General features: G+C 44.7%; 1 protein-coding gene across 2 annotated transcripts; it reads right to left on the bottom strand.

Moving 5' to 3' along the window:
• Positions 1-1,262: 1,262 nt before the first annotated feature.
• On the bottom strand, positions 1,263-24,083 carry LETM2 (leucine zipper and EF-hand containing transmembrane protein 2). Of its 2 annotated transcripts, none has more exons than XM_015145193.3 (11): positions 23,908-24,083; positions 22,268-22,348; positions 17,808-18,261; positions 16,587-16,730; positions 10,083-10,220; positions 9,128-9,328; positions 7,545-7,664; positions 5,703-5,816; positions 3,192-3,284; positions 2,767-2,868; positions 1,263-2,013 (listed from the first exon to the last, which is right to left on the bottom strand). In XM_015145193.3, exons 2-11 carry the CDS (start codon positions 22,312-22,314, stop codon positions 1,951-1,953), a joined length of 1,476 nt encoding a protein of 491 aa, XP_015000679.2. In that variant the 5' UTR covers positions 22,315-22,348; positions 23,908-24,083; the 3' UTR covers positions 1,263-1,950. The 2 variants fall into 2 exon arrangements, with proteins under 2 accessions (XP_015000679.2, XP_015000677.2); XM_015145191.3 differs by lacking the exon at positions 23,908-24,083 and adding an exon at positions 23,720-23,812.
• Positions 24,084-24,130: the final 47 nt, after the last annotated feature.

Below are 24,130 nucleotides of genomic sequence, written 5' to 3'. Positions count from 1 at the left end.
CCTTCCATTCCCTCTGCTGAGGAGAGCCAGAGAAGAGGGTGGTCAGTAAGAACCCAACTGCTAAGACCTGGTCTGGGCGGGTTCCCTCTAGGACCCTCCAGTATTCAGGAGCATTTCCACCGTAACTGCCCCACATGCAGGTCTCCGCACACAGAAGGGATCTATTTCATAAACATGCTAACTAGAGGTGTAACTGTCTCATTACCCCGGGAGGCTAGCACCAGTGTGGTGTGTGGTGCTGGCTCTCAGGGGACACTGCATGTCTCCTCCCAGCTCTGCACTGTCCAGTGGTACCTTGGCAGTGGCTTGAAATCAACATGGTGGGAGGATTTATATCACTGGAATAACCAGATGCTATAAATCAGGGGTTTTTCCCCCTCAAAGAGTTGGTGGTTAACGATTTACCAGAACACCACTAGCTGGGATTGGATGCAAGGATCATTGAACCCAACAGCCAAGCACCCTAAGTGATGAGAACAACGAAACATCCTTGACTTCTCTGAGCTGCTAGCAGGAGAGTGGGAGGAGAGGTGTATCAAGTGGCCCGGGTCCTTTGACCGGGTCACTGCTCATTCCCACCCTGCTCGGAGGGAAAGCCAGAAGGAACTGTAGGACAGCCCAGCAGTACCTATGACTCATTCAGCTAAAACATGATTGAGCAAGTTTAACTAGCTAATCCTTTTCCCACATTTAACACCTGAAATGTGGACTAATTAAAACACCCGTCATTTTTGAAACGGGAAAATGTATTGTGAATCACCTCGCTAGGCAGGATCCATGACTGCTGTATTTGCACAGTAGGGATTCATCATTCCCAAAGAACTGGGCTTCATTAGTGGGACATGGTGGGGCTTCTGTGATGGAGCAGAAGTCTAGAAAGCACTGTAGAATACATATTCTTGTTTCGAAGTGCTGGTGACGTTCCTCATTTAGGTGATCCCACACAGGACAGTTGAGTTTTACTTATTTTAACTGACTGCTGTCTAACCACAGCAAGTGAATCTAATTTTATCACCTACAGGCTGAAATACCTTTGGCCTTCTAACCACTCCCCAAGGGAAGAAATCCCTTGGTCAGCTACATGGCAGTCTATTATTTCAGTATTATTAATACTGAAAACATCAAACATAAATATCCTAATGTGATACTTGTTGCTGGGTAGCACAGGGATTATATCAGACCTTCACAACCCCTATGACTAATAAATAGTCTTGTGAAAGACAAACTGGCCAGAAACACACACACCCAACACAAACAAATGATTAAGGTTTAAACCCTTAATTATGCTTCCTAGCAAAATGGTGGCTAATGAAAGCCATATGCGCTAGAAGAGTGGCTGCCTAGCAGATTGCTGCAGCCTCTGCAGGCCCAAGAGGGGGATGTCAGAAGCAGCCAAATCTTTCTGATTGCCAGTCTGTTTAACTCCCCATTTTCTCCAAGAAGCTTCATTATATCCAGAAAGATCTTTTGGGGAGTATATCCATCCCGTCTCATAAGGTACTTTGTTTCCAGGATGCTGATTCTACTGGTGGATCATTCAGAAAGTTAATCAGGTGCTCCTAAAATGGTTTTTGGAACTTCCAAGTTCTTACTCAGAATTCCAAGCCATAGGAGACAGAGGTATCTAAGGTGCCAAGCTGATTCCATTGTGCAAAAAAATTTCCTCTCTTAAGGGACGTACACATGAAATTAAAAAAACAACATGGTGGGGGGTGACAATGGCACAGAGGAAATGGGACTTTGCAATTATATTTTTATAAGGGGTCTGAACTTGGTCTCACTACTCACATCACCTGGAATGGTTACCAGGCCTCAAAGGACTGCCCCATGGGCTAAACGACTGATCCACTCTCTGAAGCCAGACAGAGAGTCTTAGCTGGGAGGTCCTTTACAGATGCCACTGTTGAGGGCCGGAAGCTGGAGAGAGTGAGCTCCATCCTCAAGTAGTCCTTATGCTCCTTTTGAACTAGCCTTGCTGTTCTGGGCCGTCATTTGTGATTTGGCCTGGAGTGTCTAGGCGTAAAAAACAAAAGGACTGTAGGCATTAGTCACAGACGTGTAAGTTCTTAAGGAGTGAATGCCATTTTTGTTTTCTTAATCAAAATAGTGACAGACCACAAAGTCAAATCTGAGATTATAATTTACCTTGGTAATAAAAGATACAGGAGATTTACAAAAAACAAGGTCTGTGTGTGCTTGGGATGCTTTTCTGGGCTTAACCCATATGTGTCTTAATAGATTCTCTGTCTTGCCAGCGTGTCTTTGGTCCACAGGAGCCACTTCCCACTTCAACTCTCCCACAACCTCCCCACTGTTTACTCTTCATGCCCTGTGCTCTTGCCCCAAATCCCTTCACCCAATTGGGAAGACTGGATGATAGATAATTTCTTATTTACGTGCATTTCTCCTGAAATTCAAGTTGCTTTCCAGCTAGTATTTCCTGACATCAGAAGCCTGTGTAAAATACACAACACATGGAAACTATTTCCATCTGGCACATAAGAAAAAAAGGGTCTGCCTATATTGTAACTGGCTTGTAAGCATGTTTTAGTCTGACCCACAATTGTATTGGTTGTTTTTTGCTTTTGGATAGTTGAAGTAAAAAACGTGGTTATAAGATGACTAAAGTTCAGCCTACAATTTCCTGTTTGGACAACAGGAAGAATTGTGCAGTGTTTTGCAACAGGACTAATTCTAGATTCTCACTACCCTTAAAGATAACTGGAGGGAGAGGGTTTTTCTTTTTCATTTACTAAAGATACTTACAGCTTCTTTAGAAGAAGTGATGGATCCTTTAGGTAATGAAATTGGTGTTGATGGTGTTATGGGTGATGATGTAACTGGTGGCGGCTGTATAAAGTCTTCATCCTTAAACATCAGAACCAAGAGTTGGGTTACTGATTTAAAACAAAATGTATTAATCTACAGTCCACTACCTTGACTACCCGGAACTTGTCACAGCTACCTCATATCCTGGCACAAGATTCAAAAGGCAAAATCTGGAACCTAATTACATATAGCCAAATAATAAGCTTCCTCTTAGAAACAGATCAAACAGTACAATAAATATTCCTTATTAAGGAACATTATTGTATTGAATTTCAGTTTCATTAAGGAGATTAAAACAGGAGAAATTGACCCATTGCTATTTTCATTTTTTAATCTAACCAAATGGAAAGTAACTGTCTAACCTTAGTTCCCTTCAGTTGAGGTGCAAGATCCACTATGTTCTCTTTAGATTCAGTGAAAGTAGGTAGTTCCATAAGAATATCAGTCTTTGGAGCCTGGGGAGAGAAACATTTTATGTATAATAAGCTTTCTGCTCTTCCTAAAACCCAGAAACTTTTATAGTAGTCAATGCCTTTTTTAGCACAATTTGCTTTCCACTAAATCCCTAGCTTCCTCCTCCAGCTCCACCCTTTATGAGTACCATGAAATATGCCCCTGACATAGCAACTTAGTATTATTTCTCTTTGAGTTTTGAGTCCTTTGTATACAAAAGTTGCACTCGGATAGATTCTAGCATTTAAAATAATCATTAGCAAACCACTGATGGTACTGGTCCTGCTGTCAGCCTCAAAAAAAAAAAGTCATTTCTCAATTATTTTTTTCCTTTTTTTTTTTTTTTTTTTTTTTTTGAGATGGAGTCTTGCTCTGTCACCAAGGCTGGAGTACAGTGGCTCGATCTCGGCTCACTGCAACCTCCCCCTCGCGGGTTCAATCAGTTCTCCCTGCCTCAGCCTCCTGAGTAGCTGGGATTACAGACGCCTGCTACCATGCCTGGCTACTAATTTTTGTATTTTTAGTAGAGACGGTGTTTCGCCATGTTGGCCAGGCTGGTTTTGAACTCCTGACCTCAGGTGATCTGCCTGCCTCAGCCTCCCAAAGTGCTGTGATTACAGGCATGAGCCACCGCACCTGGTCTCAGTTATTTTCTAATAGCATTGATACAACTTGGTCTATGTTGCATCTTTTTCATTTTTAGTATCTAATAATAAATGATAAAATAGCCTGATTTACTAAAATGGTAAGCTCCTGTAATGCAGGGAAGATGGGGGGAGGAGTGGTATTATAGATTACGATCAGAATGGGGGTGGTGATAGAATAGCTAGCTAACCTATCTTTAGGAATTAGATTTGAAAAACATCACTGTGCTTTGAAAGTTATTTGTGTACTTTGGAGGGATAAGGCTACATACATCCAAAATTACAGTATATTTGATGTCTCTATTTTTCACAGAACCTAGCATGCTACTTGTTCTCATTTTGTATATATACATGGAGAATAGAAGTTTAAAAACATGGGTGGGAAAAAGCCAATAAATTGCTTAGGAGCTTATCATTTTGTCCTTAATTCCTTTCTCACCTACTCCAGAAAGCAACGTCTGGATAAAAGAGCTGATGGCTCTCTAGAATAATTCTGAGAACCCAAATTTAGCTGAGACAGTGAGCTCCTCCAAGATTTCCTAGCCCCTGAGAGCAATCTAAGAATGACTATTGACTTTGGTCTGTCTTACATGAATGGTTCCTTGAGTTGGATAGAATAAGAACCCACTAGTCTGCCTTTTAGAACATGGTCTATACTCTGAAACTGCTCCTAGTCTCCCTAGAGTTTTTCCTGGACAAATCCCAAAACCAGATTACTCTAGAAATATGAAAAGGGAAAGCAAGATGGTGTTTCCTGAAGTTGGGTTTTCATACTGGACTTCAGATAATTTTCCTTGGCTTGTCCAAGGAGTCAACAGCGTAATTAAGATATAAAATGGCCCTCACTTAGTACTTGGACTAATCCCCTAAACCACAGTGTAGCATCTTCTACAAGAGTCTCCTTTCTTACTCATGCGGGGTTCTGAGTCAGACAGGAAGCCACCAGCTATAGAAGCGGGAGGCCCTTTCTGATGGGCCCAGCGCAAGATGCTATAGTGACTGGGCCAATCCTATGCTCTTCCCTACAACACCAGGAAGAAAAATGACTAAGGAAATGAGTTGAAGGGCATTCTAGATTAGCTATTCAGTGCTTAAAAACTAATAGGAATCTGGACAAATGAACAGGAAACATTCAGTCTAAAAGGAGAAAGCAACAGAAACACCCACACACACAAGTCGTCTAATGAAGATGAGATAGTTAAGGAAAAGGAATAAACTGCTCCTATTAGTAAAATTCTCAAACTGGGCTCAAAGGCAGTAGCAGCCTTAAGGCAAGGCTGCAGGTAGTCTGAGTGGCTTCAGTTTTCTGTTTGTTTTGTTTTGTTTGAGATGGAGTCTCATTCTGTTGCCCAGGCTGGAGTGCAATGGCGGGATCTCATCTCACTGCAACCTCCGCCTCCCAGGTTCAAGCAATTCTGCCTCAGCCTCCCAAGTAGCTGGGATTACAGGCGCCCACCACCATGCCCCGCTAATTTTTGTATGTTTAGCAGAGAAGGGGTTTCACCATGTTGGTCAGGCTGGTTTTGAACTCCTGACCTCAGGTGATCCACCTACCTCGGCCTCCCAAAGTGCTGAGATTACAGGTGTGAGCCACGGTGCCTGGCCTTTGTTTTGTTGTGGTTGGTTGGTTTTTCAGGAATTTTTAAAACATAAAGCCAGTTGGGCCAAATTCTAAAAGGCCAAAAGAAATGCCTGCTCTGACTGCAGGAGTACACCAAATGTTTATGGAGAGGCCTCAGCTGGATGGACGATGAGGGTGTGATCCCAGGTACTCACCTCCCCGCTGAGTGGTATCTCAATAGGCTTGGGCTTCACATCTATCAGGTAGAAGGTGCGGGACAGGAGCAAAAGGGAAGGAGGGACGTTCTCCTTCAGGTGGAGGTCCTGCCACTGGAAAACAGGAGGGGAACAACACGTGAGAATCACAGAACGCCAGAGCCGGAGTGATCCGCGGTGATCTACCGCCTCGCTCGCCGACACCTTCCCACCGCCCCCGCCCCTTCCGCCAAGCCGCTCAGGTGATGAGTAACGGCAGAACACGGACAGGAGCCCAGCCCTGGCTTCTGCACTGAGGGGGTACCCTGCCAACTCCTTCACTATGGTGGAATCACTCTCGGAGAATTCAATTAAACTGTCAACCCAGTCAAGTATCTTCTCCTGGACAAAGTGTAGATAATGTGAAAGAATAAATCACAGGCTGAGCAACACAGGGCGACTCTGTCTCTACAAAAAAATTTTCTAATTATTTGGGTATAGTGGTACATGCCCGTGGTTCCAGCTAGGGAGGCTGAGGTGGGAGGATTGCTTGAGCCCAGGAGTTTGAGGCTGCAGTGGCCTGTGTTAATGCCACTGCACTCCAGCCTGGGTGACAGAGTGAGACCCTGTCTTCTTAAGATCAGTAATATATGCACAAAAGATAAAATTCAAAAAGTACCATAAAAAAATTCACAAAGCTTGTGCAGTGACCATGTCATAGCCAACGTTCAAGAAATACATGATTTTAAGGATCTTTCTCTACAATGTGCTGTCTTCCAACCAGAGCTGGTCCCACATATGAGAGGAAAAAGTGACCTAACACGGTTTCCAAGCCAAGGCTGGTATCCTAAGATTATCTGCGCACTCTTCATGGCATTTTTTACAATGATGGGAATGAAATGTAATAGGAGTTACTCCTTTGTTTTAAAGCATGGATGCTCTTAAAGTACAAATATGCTATCTGAGGAAAAATATTAAACATGGGTTACCACAGCGTGTGTTGGTTTGGGGCACTAACTGAAAAGCAGCCCCAGGTGGGCCACCAGGCAAAGTGGGGACCTCCAGACAGATTCACACAGATAACAGGCCTTGAACTGAAATTTTTGCCAGGACCCTTTACACTACGTGGAGTAGGTCAAAATTCTGAGGTGGCTCCAAGACACCTTGTCCCTACAGCACCCACACTCTTTCCTAGTTATTCAACAGTATTCTAGGTGCTGTGTGAAGGGATTCTACAGGTGTAACTGAGGTCCCAAGTCGGTTGACCTTAAGATAGGGAGAATCTTTGGATGGGCCTCACCAATCACATGAGACCTTCAGTCTGGGGCTAGAGGTCAAACGCAGGGGAAATTGGAGATTTCAAGCACAAGGAAGCTCTGGCATATAAGAAGTTCTCTGATGTTGGCTTTGCAGATGAAGGAGGCCAAGAGGCAAGGAATACAGGTGGCCACTAGATGCTGAGAGTAGCCCTGGGCTCACAGCCAGCCAGGAAACAAAGCCCTCAGTTCGACAGCTGCAAGGAACTAGGTTCAGCCAACAAACTGAATGAACTTGGAAGCAGGTCGTTTCCCACAGCCTCCAAAGGAAGACAGCCTGCACTTCTGACCTACCAACTGTGAGCTAATATACCGGTGTTGTTTTAAGCCACTAAGTTCATGGTCATTTCGTAGGCAGCAATGGAAAACTGATGAGATCCCAATCAAAGTGAAAAATCAACCTAGTTCTTCAACATCCCAGTGCTCAATGAAATAAGGCAAATTAGGTAAGACGGTTCACTTGCAAAGGAGAAATCACATAAGGAGGTCTGCATATTGTAGAAGAGACTTCTAGGGAAGAGGACCCCAGAGGGGTGCTGCTACTTGCCTCCGTGAGCTGTTGTCGCAGTTGTTCCTCCGTGAGACCCAATGATCTCATCCCTCGGGCCCTACAGGCAGACTGTAGTTCTGATACACTCAATGCCCTCACCCCTTCCTTGGCAATTATCTGAAAGAAATGTAAGGGATGGAGCTGGAGCTTTTGATTCCAATTTTATGCAATCCCTAAATTCCAGTAAGTCAGTGGAAACAGAATCGGAGGCTTGGACACTTTGTACCTTGCACTGGCTGCTGCAGCAAAGGCGATGTAGGCAGGTGGCAGTTGAAATAACAGGAATCCTGCCAACAGGTATTAGCAATATTAGGGATATTTACACAACTTCTCCCCAACATTCTGTCATCAGAGTAATTATTTCCCCTCTTGATCTGCATTTTGTCTGGTTGTGACATACCTACTTTTCTCTTCCGTGGCAGCTTTATGGTTCATTAGAAAAAAGTAGTTCACTTGAAAAACTCACAATGTACCATTTGTTGCATGTCCCTGTAGTGTTTTCCCCTGCTGTCCCCCCACCACCCCCAGAAATGGCCCTGACACACTGATCCACAAAACTCCCTCAGTAAATAACACAGTTTCTGCTTGGCGTAACCCAAAACTATGGTATTTCTGGGACCAGTGTTGTTTATTGCAAAGCTCTAAGAGCAACAACTGAAATCTAAATGGGGCCAAAGGGATCATGCTTTCTCAGTTCTGGGAAACCTGCTCCCCCAGGCGGAATGCTTATAAAGCAGCTGATTCTGAGTCAAGAAACATTCCTTCCATTTTTTCAAAAAGCCTAATTAGTAGTTATAGTCCAAGGGTGCCTTTCTTCTACAAGGTGTTGAGGCTCTGCTTTTCCTCCCAGCATTATGTTTTGCATACCAAGCCAACTACCCCTTCTTGGCAGGCCAACGCGCCCAGCAGAATATTGACTTTGGCACCAGCTTCCCGGTATGAGAGCACAAGTGTGGGAGCAGAGCTTTGTCAGGAATCTACTGAGCTGCTATTTCCTTCCCAGCAGGTCCTAACTGCTTTAGATGAGTCCCAGCTAAGACATCCAAATTACTAACTGCTTATGATGGCCTTCTCAATAAATGGGTAAGGGGATGACAACTCCTCAAATGAGTAATCAAGGTTCAAGTTGTCATGGTAATGGTTGTTTAAACCACTCATTTTGTCAGAACCCAACATGACCAGACCCAATGGAAAATACTGCACTTCTATCCAGGCGTGGTGGCTCACACCTGTCATCCCAGCACTTTGGGAGGCTGAGGCAAGCAGATCACCTGAGGTCAGGAGTTTGAGACCAACCTGGCCAACATGGTGAAGCCCTGTGTCTACTAAAAATAGAAAAATTAGCCGGGTGTGGTGGTGCATGCCTGTAATCCCAGCTACTTGGGAGGCTGAGGTGGGAGAATCACTTGAACCCGGAAGGCAGAGGTTGCAATGAGCCAGGATTGCACCACTGCAGCCTGGGCGACAGAGGAAGACTTCGTCTCAAAAACAAAAACAATACTGCACAGTTCGTCCCACAGGCACCCTAAGGTATCTCCCAAAACCTTGCTAATTCCCTAGAGCTATGGTTAAGCTCTTACTTCATCATCTGCTTTTATAGACTTCAGTTTCATCAGGAGCTGAAAGCGGAGCAGGTTGTTGGTTCCAAACGTCTGCATTTCTAGCAGTTTGCAAAGGGCAACCAGCTGAGGGCGATCTAAGTGTTCCAGGGCCAGCTGGTCCTCAAATAGTTTGGAGAAGCGAACTATCTCCTTTGTGCTGGGCTTGTGGCCTGTCTGGACCTATGCAGTGGGACAAAGAGGCCAATTAAAATGTGTTTCCTACTTAAGTTAACTTTCCCAATAGGCTATTTGAAAGAGACACCAAAGCATTTATGGGACTCTCTCTGACATCTGGAAATGGGTCTCGTGGTATAAAGAAAAGATATCCATCCGGGCCGGGCGCGGTGGCTCAAGCCTGTAATCCCAGCACTTTGGGAGGCCGAGACGGGCGGATCACGAGGTCAGGAGATCGAGACCATCCTGGCTAACACGGTGAAACCCCGCCTCTACTAAAAAATACAAAAAACTAGCCGGGCGAGGTGGCGGGCGCCTGTAGTCCCAGCTACTCGGGAGGCTGAGAAAGGAGAATGGCGTAAACCCGGGAGGCGGAGCTTGCAGTGAGCTGAGATCCGGCCACTGCACTCCAGCCTGGGCAACAGAGCGAGACTCCGTCTCAAAAAAAAAAAAAAAAAGGTATCCATCCGAAGTCAAACTACATCAGCTGAAAAATCAGGAGTTCAGAAGTTTGACTCTAAGTCTACCGTTCTTTCCAAGAAGTTATCAATGTCTTCAACATGCTGATTATTTTAAGACAGGCTTTTCTGCAAACTACTATCAGTGTTTATAATATTAAATGTTTACAATATTGTATGTTCATAATTTAGATATTTGCAATTCCAAAGATGGTGAACAGTTTGGGAAATCCATGATTACATGTGTTTTTCATATAACTCCCAACCCTGAAGTTGTTTAGCATTACATAAAAGATGGACACCTGCTTCACGTAGGATGACAGCTGTGTAGAGGCATCGCCCATCTTCGCTCTGTTCCTCCTTGCCATTTCTGTCATGGTTTCTTGAAGAAATTTTGCTAGTTCCAACTTTACAGCCATTTTCTTTTTCTGTTTTTCTTCCTTAATGGTAGAAGAATAAAAGTTACTCAATCCTTCATGATTGCAAATTGGTAGATAAAGATGGGAGAAAAACAACTGTCTCCTTGTTATTGCTCATCCCTACATCATGTAATAACATGATGCTCAGGCATAGCTGAATGGGTTTGTGAGACCAAAGCAAGTAAAAAGAAGCCTCTATTTGGAACTTGTCTCCTTACTTTTGTTTCTCACTAATACAATAATCATAAGCATTTGATAGATCCAAAATGTTCCCCCAATGGGAGGCTTTATCATTATTTAGAATGAGTTACTATCTCTCTCTCTCTCTCTCTCTCTCTCTGAGATGAAGTCCCACTCTGTTGCCCAGGCTGGGGTGCAGTGGCACGATCTCGGCTCACCGCTACCTCCACCTCCCGGGCTCAAGTGATTCTCCTGCCTCAGCCTCCCGAATAGCTGGGATTACAAGTGCGTGCCACCACACCTGGCTAATTTTGTTTCTTTGTTTTTTTTTTATTTTTTTGAGATGGAGTTTCGCTCTGTCACCCAGGCTGGAGTGCAGAGGTACCATCTTGACTCACTGCAACCTCTGTCTCCCAGGTTCAAGCAATTCTCCTGCCTCAGCCTCCCAAATAGCTGGGATTACAGACACACGCCACCACACCGGGCTGATTTTTGTATTTTCAGTAGAGTAGGGATTTTCGCCATGTTGGCCAGGCTGGTCTTGAACTCCTGACCTCAAGTGATCCGCCCGTCTTGGCCTCCCAAAGTGCTGGGATTATAGGCTTGAGTTACGGCACCCAGACAAGAATCTCTTAACCTGGTGCAAACTATTCAGTCTGCCAGTTGAGCCAACTCTTTGTTTGAGTGGCCCTGGGTTTTGCTTTACAAACAAAGAAAACTAGGAAATGGACTCTACACTAATGTAGCTTACAGTTTAATAGAAAACAGACATAAGTAATTACAATACAATGAGTTAAGTGCTCCAACAGACATGAACACAGCACTACACAGAAGAAAAGTAAATGGATACTCATAGGACACTGTTGGCTGGTGTTTCTCAATCCTTGTTCATCATCAGAAATGTACTATGGTAGCATTTTCAAAATAACCACAGTCAGGACTCAGTGGTAAAGAAGAACAGGAATCTGTATATTTTTAAGTTGCCTAGGAGATTCTAATGATCAGCCAATCATAAGAATCACTGATTTTTAGATAGATCTTAAAAGACATAACAACAACAACAACAAAATCACACAATAGCATGATCAGAACCCACTTAGTGGCCGGGTGAGGTGGCTCACACCTGTAATCCCAGCACTTTGGGAGGCTGAGGCGGGTGGATCACCCGAGGTCAGGAGTTTGGGATCAGCCTGGCCTGTCATGATGAAACCCTGTCTCTACTAAAAATACAAAAATTAGCCAGGTGTGGTGGCACATGCCTGTAATTCCAGCTACTCAGGAGGCTGAGGCAGGAGAATCGCTTAAACCTCAGGGGAGGATGCAGTAAGCTGAGATTGCATTACTGCACTCCAGCCTGGGCAGCAGTGAAAGACTCTGTCAAAAACAAACAAACAAACAAACAAAACCCACTTAGTCATCCATTTCATTCATCCATATCCTTCCATCCATCCATTTATTTATTGCACATCTACCATGTATTAGGTACTGGAGATAAAATGAACAATAACAGGTAAGAATTCCTGCCATCATGGAACTTTTAGTATAGTGGGAGAGACAAGCATTAGTGACTAATGATAATCCCGTAATTCTTCATATTAATGTAGAAGCATAATGGGTAAGTGCTATGAAAGAGAAATACATGGTGCTGTGATCTGATGTAAACAGAAAGCTCCTCTCTCCATGGAACAAAGCAAACAAGAATTTTCTGAGATGGTGGCCATGATGTAGACATATTTGTATGTTTCAGGGAATGAGTGGTGTTCAGGAAAGAGGTAACATTTAGATAAATCACTTCCTCTACTCCCCCCATCTTCCTGAATTCACTAATACTTTCCTTGGAATGTTATGGCATTAATTCTAGATGCTGATTATTTTAAATGTAAGCAAATTAAACCATTGCCAGGCAGTCAAATATTGTAATTTGATTTTATCCTGTGAAGGTATCCCGAATTTGTCTTCAAGACTTTTTTTTTTTTTTTTTTTTTTTAAAGGTAGAATCTCACTCCGTCACCCAGGTTGGAATGCAGTGGCACGATCTTGGCTCTTGGCAACGTCTGCTTCCCAGGTTCAAGTGATTCTTCTGCCTCAGCCTCCGAAGTAGCTGAGACTACAGGCACATGCCACCACGCCAGGCTATGTTTTGTATTTTTAGTAGAGATGGGGTTTCACCATGTTGGCCAGGCTCGTACCGAGTTCCTGACCTCAAGTGACCCACCCACCTCAACCTCCCAAAGTGCTGGGATTACAGGCATGAGCCACCACGCCCAGCCTTCAAGTCTTTATTCTTATTGTTAATTTCATAATGTATTCTCTGTCATCTCTCTCTTGGGCTAGCATTCCAGCTGGTTTCCCTTCCTTGGCTCTACCCTCTGCAGCCCCTCCTGTAGCAAAATTATTCTTCCAAAACACAGATCTAATCATGTCATCCACCCAGCTACCCTGCTTCAAACGTTCCGTTTCCATTATTCACCATGGTCAAAGGGAAAGCCTAAATTCTTAAGCTGGTGGATGCCTTCCAACCTGACCCCAACACATCACTTTGTCTGTTTCCTGTCATTGATGCCCTGGAACTGCCTACTTCAACCACAAATAACCAACCAGCGGTCTCTGATTACATCATACTCTCTCATGCCACTGAGCCATGTTAAATGCTATTCCTTTTATCCAGAATACCTTTGGTAAAATCCCACTTACTCTTTAAGTCTCAGTTCCAAAGTTACCTTTTCTGTGAAAAATTTCCCAATCTTACTGATTTAAAAGTTGCCTTTAAAATTAGCTGGGCGTGGTGGCAGGCGTCTGTAATCTCAGCTACTCAGGAGGCTGAGACAGGAGAATTGCTTGAATCTGGGAGGCGGAGGTTGTGGTGAGCCAAGATTGTGCCACTGCACTCCAGCCCAGGTGATAGTGAGAGACTTCGTCTCAAAAAAGGAAAAGTTGTACTTTTTGTCTTCTCATAATGTTTTGTTCACACCTTCTTACCATACGCTGTCTACGCTGTCTAGTAGAGTGGCACAGAAAGGGGAGAAGGAAGGAGCTGCCTCTGTTTTCTCGCCTGCACGGTGACTGCCACACTCAATGAAGGCTCCCTCTTCTCAGGGGCTGCTGAACAGGTCTGTTGTGCCGACTAAATCATACCTACTGTTCCACTAGTCACCGCAGTAACAGTGGATTTCTGTTTTCTTTATTCTTTTATTTTTAAACAGGATCTCACTCTTGCCCAGGCTGGAGTGCAGTACAGTGGCATGATCTCAGTTCACTGCAGTCTCAACCTCCTGGGCGCAAGCAATCCTCCCGCCTCAGCCTCCCAAGTAGCTGGGAATACAGGTGCATGCTACCACATCTGGCTAATTTGTTTTACTTTTTTTTTTTTTTTTTTTTTTTTTTTTTGAGACGGAGTCTCGCTCTGTCGCCCAGGCTGGAGTGCAGTGGCCGGATCTCAGCTCACTGCAAGCTCCGCCTCCCGGGTTTACGCCATTCTCCTTTCTCAGCCTCCCGAGTAGCTGGGACTACAGGCGCCCGCCACCTCGCCCGGCTAGCTTTTTGTATTTTTTAGTAGAGACGGGGTTTCACCGTGTTAGCCAGGATGGTCTCGATCTCCTGACCTTGTGATCCGCCCGTCTCAGCCTCCCAAAGTGCTGGGATTACAGGCTTGAGCCACCGCGCCCGGCTTTGTTTTACATTTTTAAAAAATTGTTTTTTTAGAGACAGGGGTCTCGCTATATTGCTCAGGTTGGTCTTGAACTCCTGGGCTTAAACAGTCCTCCCACCTCGGCCTCCCAAAATGCTAGGATTACAGGATGAGCCACTGCATCCAGTCTGTTCTGTTTATTCTTTTGACAGTTAAAATCAAGTTAGAATTTGGTGGAGAAGAGAAAATCTTTTCAACAAATGGTCCTAGAAAAGCTAGATATCCACATACAAAAAAGAGAGAAATGAATCTATATACTGACATTACAGTTTTCATAAAAATTAACTCGGCCTGGAGCAGTGGCTCACGTCTCTTATCCCAGCATTTTGGGAGGCCGAGGTGGGCAGATCACCTGAGGTCAGAAGTTCGAGACCAGCCTGGCCAACATGGGAAAATCCTGGCTCTACTAAAAATACAAAAATTAGCTGCGTGTAGTGGCACATGCCTGTAATCCCAGCTACTCAGGAGGCTGAGCAAGGAGAATTGCTTGAACCCAGGAGGCGGAGGTTGCAGGGAGCCGAGATCGCACCATTGCATTCCAGCCTGGGCGACACAGCAAGGCTCCATCTCAAAAAAATAAATAAATAATAAATAAATAAATAAATAAAATGGATCACAGACATAAATGTAAGACAGAAAACTGTAAAACTTCTAGAATAAAATAGGAGAAAAATGTAGGTGACCTTCAGTTTGGCAATAAGTTTTTAGCTACAACACCAAAAGCATGATTCATGAAAGAAAAAAACTGATAAGCTGGATGTCATTAATGTTAAAAGCACTTGCTCTGTGAAATACATGGTTAAGGGAATGAAAAGATAAGCCACAGAGTAGAAGAAAACATCTGCGTATTATATCTGATAAAGGACTTTTACCCAAAATATACAAAGAACTCAAAATAACAATCAGAAAAAAAAAAAAAAACAAAAAACAACCATTAAAAAGTCAACCAAAGGGCCGGATGCAGTGGCTCACGCCTGTAACCCCAGCACTTTGGGATGCTGAGGTGTGCGGATCACCTGAGGTCAGGAGATCAAGACTAGCCTGGCCAACATGGTGAAACCCTGTCTCCACTAAAAATACAAAAATTGGCTGAGCACGGTGTGGATGCCTTTAATTCCAGCTACTCGAAAGGCTGAGGTAGGAGAATCACTTGAACCCGGGAAGCAGAGGTTGCAGTGATCTGAGATTGCACCACTGCACTCCAACCTGGGTGACAGAGCTAGACTCCTTCTCAAAAAAGAAAAAAAAGTCGACCAAAGATCTAAACAGACACCTCCCCAAAGAAGATACACAAATGGTAAGTAAGCACAGGAAAGATACTCAACATCATATGACATCAGGAGATTGCAAATCAAAACAGTGAGATACCACACTACACACCTATTTCGTGGCTAATGTCTAGAGCACTGACAACATCAAATGCTGGTACTCTCATTCTTTGCTGGTAAGAATATAGAACAATACAGCTACTTCAGAAGACACTTTAGCAATTTCTTAAAAGCTAAACATAGTCTTACCATACGATCCACCAATTACTCTCCTAGGTATTTACCCCAATGAGTTGAAAGCTTACATCCACACAAAAACCTGTACATAAGTGTTTATAGCAGTTTTATTCATAATTGCCAAAACCTGGAAGCAATCGAGGTATCCTTTCATAGGAGAATGGATAAACAAACTGTGGTACAGCCATACAATGGATTATCATTCAGTGATAAAAAGAATTGAGCCATGAAAAGAACTTGAAATGCATATTGCTAGGTGAAAGAAGCCAATCTAAAATGGCTACACACTGTATGATCCCAAGTACATGACATTTTGGAAAAGGCAAAACTACAGAGACAATAAAAAGATCAGTGGCTGCCATGGGTTAGGGGAAGAAGGGAGAGGGACAAATAGGTGGAGCACGGAGATTTTTTTTTTTTTTTTTTGAGACAGGGTCTCCCTCTGTCACTCAGGCTGGAGTGCAGTGGCACTATCATAGGTCATTGCAGCCTCGACCTCCTGGGCTCAAGCAATCTTCTTGCTTCAGCTTCCCAAGGAGCTGGGACCACAGCATGAGCTACCATGCCCGACTAATTTTTGCATTTTTTGTAGAAATGGGGTCTCACTATGATGCCCAGGTTGGTCTCAAATTCCTGGGCTCAGATGATCCACCTGCCTCAACCTCCCAAAGTGCTGGAATTACAGACATAAGCCACCGTGGATTTTTAGAGCAGTGAAACTATTCTGTATGATACTGTGATGGTGGATACATGAAGTTATGCATTTGCAAAGCCCACAGAACTGCTTCAACATAAAGAGTGAACCCTAAAGTATGAGCTTTAATAATAACATATCAATATTGGTTTTTTAATCATTACAAATATAGCACACTAATGCAAGATATTAATTATAGGAGAAATTGTGATGGGGTGGGGTGGGGAGAAGTAGTACTTTCTACCCAATTTTTCTGTAAACCTAAAAACTCCTCTAATAAAGTTTATTAAATTTTATTAAAGTTAAAAAATCCTACATACCTTTTTGGATTCACTTTCAAAAGTTGATGGCAACATCTCTGGGAAGAGTTTCAGAAACACTGGTAATAAGAATTCCATGAAGGGTACAATTATGAACACCATAAATGGAACCAGGCGGAAGAAATCAACACAAGTTCTCAACAGCTATAGAATTAAATGCATATGCAATATTCATTATTTTAGGGCATGCCAAAAACAAAAATCAAAAACAAAACCAAAAAAGCCCTGTCTTGGTTCATTTTCTTTCTTTCAAGAGATAGTGTCTTGCTATGTTGCCCTGTCTGGCCTCAAACTCCTGGGTTCAAGCAATCCTCCCACCTCAGCCTCCCAAGGAGCTGGGATTATAGGCCTATGCGCCATGCTCAGCTTGGTTCTTAAAGTGTTAAAAACCCAAGACAGGTTTTCTGCAGCTGTTTATAAAAACGAAAAGGCAGGGTTTTCCTGTTTACCATAGCTCTGAAGCAATTTTTATGGGATATCTTAAAGGAAGTCTACGACAATAAAAATATTATTGGCATCTCCTAGACTTCATCTATGTTAGAGGGTCCATACTTTAATAGCATTGTATCACTTAAAATTGTTTTTTTTTTTTGTTTGTGTTTTTGCAGCAGCATCTCACTCCAGGCTGGAGGGCAGTGGCACGATCTTGGCTCACTGCAACCTCCGCCTCCCAAGTTCAAGCCATTCTCCTGCCTCAGCCTCCTGGGTAGCTGGGACTACAGGCACGTGCCACCATGCCCGGCTAATTTTTGTAATTTTTTTAGTAGACAAGGGTTTCACTGTGTTGGCCAGTGTTTCACTGTGTTTGGCCTCCCAAAGTGCTGGAATTACAGGTGTGAGCCATTGTGCCCAGCCAAAATTGGGTTTTAAAATGCATCTGCTTAATATATTAACAACAGTTGAAACATGAAGCCTTTCAACTTCTTGGAAAAATTAAAAAAACATAATTATAACCATTCTACAAATGTGCACATGTACCCCTGAACCTAAAATAAAAGTTTTTTTAAAAACCGTTCTACAGGAAAATATATAACAAATTCCAGAATACTGACTAAAGTTGTACAGTAAGTCAGTTGCAGACAAGAAACTGGTTCTCACCAGCAGTTATTATTCCTACTCTGAGATTTTTAAGATGAAGTTTACATTGAATTTAAATAGTTGAGTTCCCAAATAGTTCATTTTAATTTCACATTTTCTTTCTCAAATATGATTCTTGCCTACCCTTCGTCTCTCTCGTCTGGTTAGGACCTGTCCATGCAACAGCCTCCAAACCATTCTGGCAGCAACTTTGGCATCAATCCAAAGTAAGTAGAATCCATTGTAAAAATATTTAAGTTCATCCATGATTTTTTGTCTATAAGATTGTTCGCCTTCTTTAATCTTCGTGCCAGTTTCTTTTGTGGCCTGAGGGCTCGTCACCTGTGGATGTTTTGGGGCTTGCTCCAGCTGAGGTTTGCCAGGAACCTCTCGCAGCCAGCAAGTGGATGTGTGTAGCTTTTGTATTAGTCTAGTTCCTGGGTGAAGTACTGTATTGCCTGGCTGACTGGGATCCGAGTACTTCTTGCTCTCATAGTTCTTCATACATGTCTTATTTAAATGGGAATCTGGCAAGTGAAGAAATGCACATGATGGGGAATAAGAAGAGCAGGTAGGATGGACAAAATGGCTAGGGAATCTGGAATAAAAAGAACATCCTCTGAGTTAAGTACATACTATTACAAAGCACACACTATTATAAAGCACATACTATTAAAGAAATAGATAGTACATCCGGTCAAAATACAACAGCTTTTTTTTTTTCCTTCACTCCCATTGCCCAGGCTGGAGTGCAGTTGCACGATCTCAGCTCACTACAACCTATGACACCTGGGCTCAAGTGATTCTCCTGCCTCAGCCTTCTTAGTAGCTAGGATTACAGGCACAGACCACCATGCCCAGCTAATTTTTGTATTTTTAGTAGAGATGGGGTTTCACCACATTGGCCAGGCTAGTCTCAAACTCCTGACCTCAGGTGATCCGCCTGCCTTGGCCTCCTTAAGTGCTGGAATTACAGGCATGAGCCAGCATGCCTGGCCAAGGAATATTGTTTCAAAGACACATTTGATGGTCACTGTAGGAATTAACTAGTCACATAATACTGCCTTACCTATTCAGTGTCTTTGAACTCCTCAACTTACAGCTGAAATACCCTTCACCTAAATTCTTCAAGAACATTAGGGCTGGCCACGGTGGCTCATGTTTATAATCCCAGCACTTTGGGAGGCTGAGGCGGGTGGATCACCTGAGGTCAGGAGTTCGAGACCAGCCTGGCCAACATGGTGAAACCCAGTCCCTACTAAAAATACAAAAATTAGCCAGGTATGGTGTCATGCACCTGTAATCCCAGCTACTAGGGAGGCTGAGGCAGGAGAATCGCTTGAACCCAGGAGGTGAAGGTTGCAGTGAGACAAGACTATGCCACTGCACTCCAGCCTGGGCAACAAAGCGAGACTCTGTCTCAAAAAAAACAAAAAACGAAAACCAAAAAACCACACAATTAGAACTGGGCACCCCAATTAAGGGTCTCTACCTTCTGGTATTGCAACAGCCCAGGGTTTGCAGTTAAACTACCATATCAGATTGTTTGAAAATAAAAATATGGGCCATGCGTGGTGGCTTACGCCTGTAATCCCAGCACTTTGGGAGGCTGAGGGGGGTGGATCACGAGATCAAGAGATCGAGACCATCCTGGCCAACATGGTGAAACCCGTCTCTACTAAAAATACAAAAATTAGCTGGGCATGGTGGTGTGCACCTGTAGTCCCAGCTAATCGGGAGGTGGAGGCAGGAGAATTTCTTGAACCCAGGAAGCGGAGGCTGCAGTGAGCCGAGATTGCGCCACTGTACTCCAGCCTGGGTGACAGACCGAGACTCTGTCTTACAAAAAAAAAACAATAAAACAAAAATAAACAAACAAAAAATTTGTCTTGGTTCTTTTTTTTTTTTTTTTTTTTTTTTGAGACGGAGTCTCACGCTGTCGCCCAGGCTGGAGTACAGTGGTGCGATCTTGACTCACTGTAACCTCCGCCTCCTGGGTTCAAACAATTCTCCTGCCTCAGCCTCCCGAGTATCTGGGAATACAGGCGCCCACCACCACAGCTGGCTAATCTTTACATTTTTAGTAGAGACGGGGTTTCACCATGTTGGCAAGGCTGGTTTTGAACTCCTGACCTCAAGTGATCTGCCTGCCTTGGCCTCCCAAAGTGCTGGGATTACAGGCGTGAGCCACCACACCTGGCTCTTTTTTTTTTCTTTTTGTTTAAGAGACAGACTCTTGCTGTGTTGCCCAGGCTGGCCTCAAACCCCTGGGCTCAAGCAATCCTCCCACCTCAGCCTCCTAAGGAGCTGAGATTACAGGCACATGCACCATGCCTGGTTTAGTTCTTAAGGTGTTAAAAAACCCAGGCTGGAGTAGAGTGGTGTGATCACAGCTCACTGCAGCCTCGACCTCCCAGGCTCAGCATCCTGAGTAGCTAGGACTACAGGCCCACACCACCACGCCCAGCTAGTTTTAAAAATTTTTATAGAGATGGGGTCTCACTATGTTATCCAGGCTGTTTTTTTTTTTTTTTTTTTTTTTTTTTTTGAGATGGAGTCTCGCTCTGTTACCCAGACTGGAGTGCAGTGGTGCGATCTCGGCTCACTGCAACCTCCGCCTCCCAGGTTCAAGCGATTCTCCTGCTTTACCCTCCTGAGTAGCTGGGACTACAGGTGCGTGCCACCACGTCCAGCTAATTTTTGTATTTTTAGTAGAGATGGGGTTTCACCATGTTGGCCAGGATGGTCTCGATCTCTTGACCTTGTGATCCGCCCACCTCGGCCTCGCAAAGTGTTGGGATTACAGGTATGAGCCACTGCGCCTGGCCCCAGGCTATTCTTGAACTCTTGGGCTCAGGCTATCTTCCTGCCTAGGCTTCCAAAAGTGCTGAGATTATAGATGTGAGCCACTGCAGCCAGCCTCAGACTATTTTTGAAGGATACCAAGATAAAACACTCTTTGAATGGCCAAAAGGGGAAAAGTAAGTGCTCAGTGAATAGTCTTTATTTATTCTCAGTGAATAAATAAATGGTGGCCGGGCACAGTGGCTCATGCCTGTAATCCCAGCAGTTTGGGAGGCTAAGGCAGGTGGATCACTTGAGGTCAGGAGTTCAAGACCAACCTGGCCAACATGGAGAAACCCCTGTCTTTACAAAAATACAAAAAAATCAAGACCAGCCTGGCCAACATGGAGAAACCCTGTCTCTACAAAATTACAAAAAAATTAGCTGGGCATGGTGGTGCACGCCTGTAATCCCAGCTACTCGGGAGTCTGAGACAGGAGAACCACTTGAACCCAGAAGGCAGAGGTTGCAATGAGCCACGATCGTGCCATTGCACTCCAGCCTGGGCAATAGAGCGAGACTTCATCTCAAAAAAAAAAAAAAAAAAGGTAACAGACCGTAATGGGACACAAATATGCCCTAAGACTGGCTGTTCATCAGCCATTTTACTGGCTTTACATCTAAGGACCTCACATGATGTTCATCAATTACAGAGATGTCAATCTAAAACCATTACATCTTCTGGCTGGGCATGGTGGCTCACGCCTATAATCCCACCACTTTGGGAAACCCAGGCTGGCGGATTACCTGAGGTCAGGAGTTCAAGACCAGCCTGGCCAACATGGCGAAACCCCATCTGTACTAAATATACAAAAATTAGTGGGGCGTGGTGGTGCATGTCTGTAATCCCAGCTACTTGTAAGACTGAGGCAGGAAAATCTCTTGAACCTGGGAGGTGGAGGCTGCAGTGAGCCAAGATATCATGCCACTGCACTCCAGCCTGGGCAACAGAGTGATACTCCATCCCAAAAAAAGAAAAAAGAAAAAAAAAAAAAACTACATCTTCTATCTTTTTTTTTTTTTTTTTTTTGAGATGGATTTTCACTCTTGTTGCCCAAGCTGGAGTGCAGTGGTCCAGTCTTGGCCCACTGCAACCTCCACCTCCCGAGTTCAAGCGATTCTCCTGCCTCAGCCTCCCAAGTAGCTGGGATTATAGGCTCCTGCCACCACGCCGGCTAATTTTTGTAGTTTTAGTAGAGACGGGGTTTCACCATATTGGTCAGGCTGGTCTCGAACTCCTGACCTCAGGCAGTGCCCTTGCCTTGGCCTCCCAAAGTGCTGGGATTACAGGTGTGAGCCACTGCACCCAGCCTCCAAGAAACTTTTAATTGTGTACTAAACCAATCCTTTTACACATATACTTTCCATCTAGAAGGATGAAGTTCAGGCCAGGCGAGGTGACTCACGCCTGTAATCCCAGCACTTTGGGAGGCTGAGGCAGGCGGATCACCTGAGGTCAGGAGTTCCAGACCAGCCTGGTCAACATGGTGAAACCTTGTCTCTATTAAAAATACAAAGATCAGCCGGAGGTGGTGGCAAACACCTATAATCCCAGCTACTTGGGAGGCTGAGGCAGGAGAGTAGCTTGAACCCGGGAGGCAGAGGTTGCAGTGAGCCAAGATTGCGCCATTGAACTCCAGCCTGGGCGACAGAGTGCGACTCCATCTCAAAAAAATAAAAATAAAAATAAAAATAAATAAATACATTTACCAAAAAAAAGAAGAATTAAGTTCATATTCGGGGGTAACTCCAATGCTTACCTTGTTCGAGCAATAGCTAAGACTGAATTATAACTGTAGAAGGCCATATTTATTTTTGTCTCAAGTAGTTAACATAGGGACCTAGGCAAAAGGAGTAAGTAAACAATTTAGTACTTCAAAAACACATCAATTAAAAGACATCAGGATTTTAGTGTTTTTAACTATTGCAAAGGTAGAACATTTGCATAGTTAAGATACAAAATCTCCTTCAAGCTCATGTCCAACAATCAGATATTTTCTTAGCTCTGGACTTGAGAATGGTACCTTGAGATTCCAACAAATGGTAATGATCTCTAAGATGATGTCGCTCATGAAGATGGTACGGTCTTCAGCGACATTTTGATTTCTGGTCAATAGTATCTAGTAGTGCAACTTCAATGATTGCCAAGTACTTAAAAAGTAGAGCAATATATATCTATTTGTAGCCTTAAAATATAGGTAGAAAGTGGATATCCTGAATTTCTTTTCAGTTAGCATTGTTCTATATTTAGGCAAGCTGTACCAAATCCTGAAGATTGGAAGTACCCACTAATCTAATTTATATAGCAGTGGATGAAGGTAGACATGGAACCTACTAATCGCTCAAGTGGAGGTAAAACTGTTTCCCTTGCTAGTGATTCTCCAGAGCGCAAACTGAGCTTTGAACCTGTAGATAACCTTCACCAAAACCCTTCTCCATCCAGGGGCGCTTTTCTGCTAAGGGTCGCGAGGAGCGGCAGAAGAGCTGGCATCTCCCAATGGCAGCTTTGCTCTCTTGCGGCTGGAAAAGGAGTTCCAGGGCCTCTCCTGAATAGAAATCTCAGCCACAGAGCTGACATTTTGAACAGGGCCTCGAAACCTCTGGACCCACACTAACGGTGGGTGGCGTTTCGCGGGCGGGAGAAGACACCTGAGGTGGCGGTTAATCCGCTCGAGCCCCGGCGCTCCCGGGCGGCGGACACCACTCGCACTCGCATTGGCGCCGCCCCACGCCCGCTGCTCCCGGGCTCCCTCGGCTTTGCTCATCACCCCACCGGAGCAAAACGCGCCCTGGGCTTCCTCGCCTGGCGGTTTCGGCGCCCGTGATGTGTGCGCGGCCTGCATGCGGCAGGGTCTGGGGGTTATGTTTTGGTTTTTTGGTGCGGGGGTGGGACAGGCACTGGAACCACGACCCTCGTGGATGATCGGGGTTGTGGGAAATGAAGCCGAGGAGAAGCAGGGCCTGGGACTGAAAGGACTGAGCGCGCTGTGAGGGGGAGGAGAGGCCGAGCTTCAGAGTTCGCACTGTGCTGGGGACTGGCGGGGATGAGGTCGTGGGCGGAGGAGAGCGTGGTGGGAACTGGAAGCGGTCAGGAAACCTGGATCGGGCGCTGATGAAAGGAGCAGGATGCGGACGGAGCGGGCTCCGGAGGAAAAAAATGGCAGCGAGGCCCACCAGGTCGCGGCCTGAGGGCTGGGCCTGCCCACCCCTACCTCCTCGGCCGGGCTCCGCGGAACGGCAGCCTAGGTCCTCCCAGTTCCTTCCCCGGACCCCCAAGCTAGAAGGGCCAGAAGCCAAGTCTCTACGGCTCCGCCTCTTTCCTTGCCCCTGATGTCACTCTGAGTGACGACATCACCAACCAATAAGCTCTCAAGTTCTGGGGAGGGCGGGCGTCCTTCACCTTAGCAGCCCAGGAAGCCGCGAAGCCGCAAAGCCGCGTTCCCATCGCCGAAGTGACTTCTTTGTGGGGCTTGGTTTAAGGAGCCTTGGTGCTGGGGGGCCCGAGGGTTTTTCTGCCAGTCCACACTCTGCAGGCAGTGGTTAACGCCCGAGGAAACCCTTGATTGAAGACTAAACAGGCTTTTACCCTACTGACATCGTAATATGTCTGATAGTTGCCATGG

This window comes from Macaca mulatta, chromosome 8, assembly GCF_049350105.2.
Source record: "Macaca mulatta isolate MMU2019108-1 chromosome 8, T2T-MMU8v2.0, whole genome shotgun sequence".
Classification (NCBI taxonomy): Eukaryota; Metazoa; Chordata; class Mammalia; order Primates; family Cercopithecidae; genus Macaca; species Macaca mulatta.
This window is presented reverse-complemented; position numbering and strand designations above follow the sequence as displayed.

Coding starts and splice junctions, on each gene's coding strand:
- LETM2 (XM_015145193.3), bottom strand. CDS start 22,314: ATGGCCTTCTACAGTTATAATTCAGTCTTAGCTATTGCTCGAACAAG. Junction 16,731..17,807: donor CCAGACGAGAGAGACGAAGG/GTAGGCAAGAAT, acceptor TTAATTCTATAG/CTGTTGAGAACTTGTGTTGA. Junction 7,665..9,127: donor CTATAAAAGCAGATGATGAA/GTAAGAGCTTAA, acceptor CATTTCTTTCAG/ATAATTGCCAAGGAAGGGGT.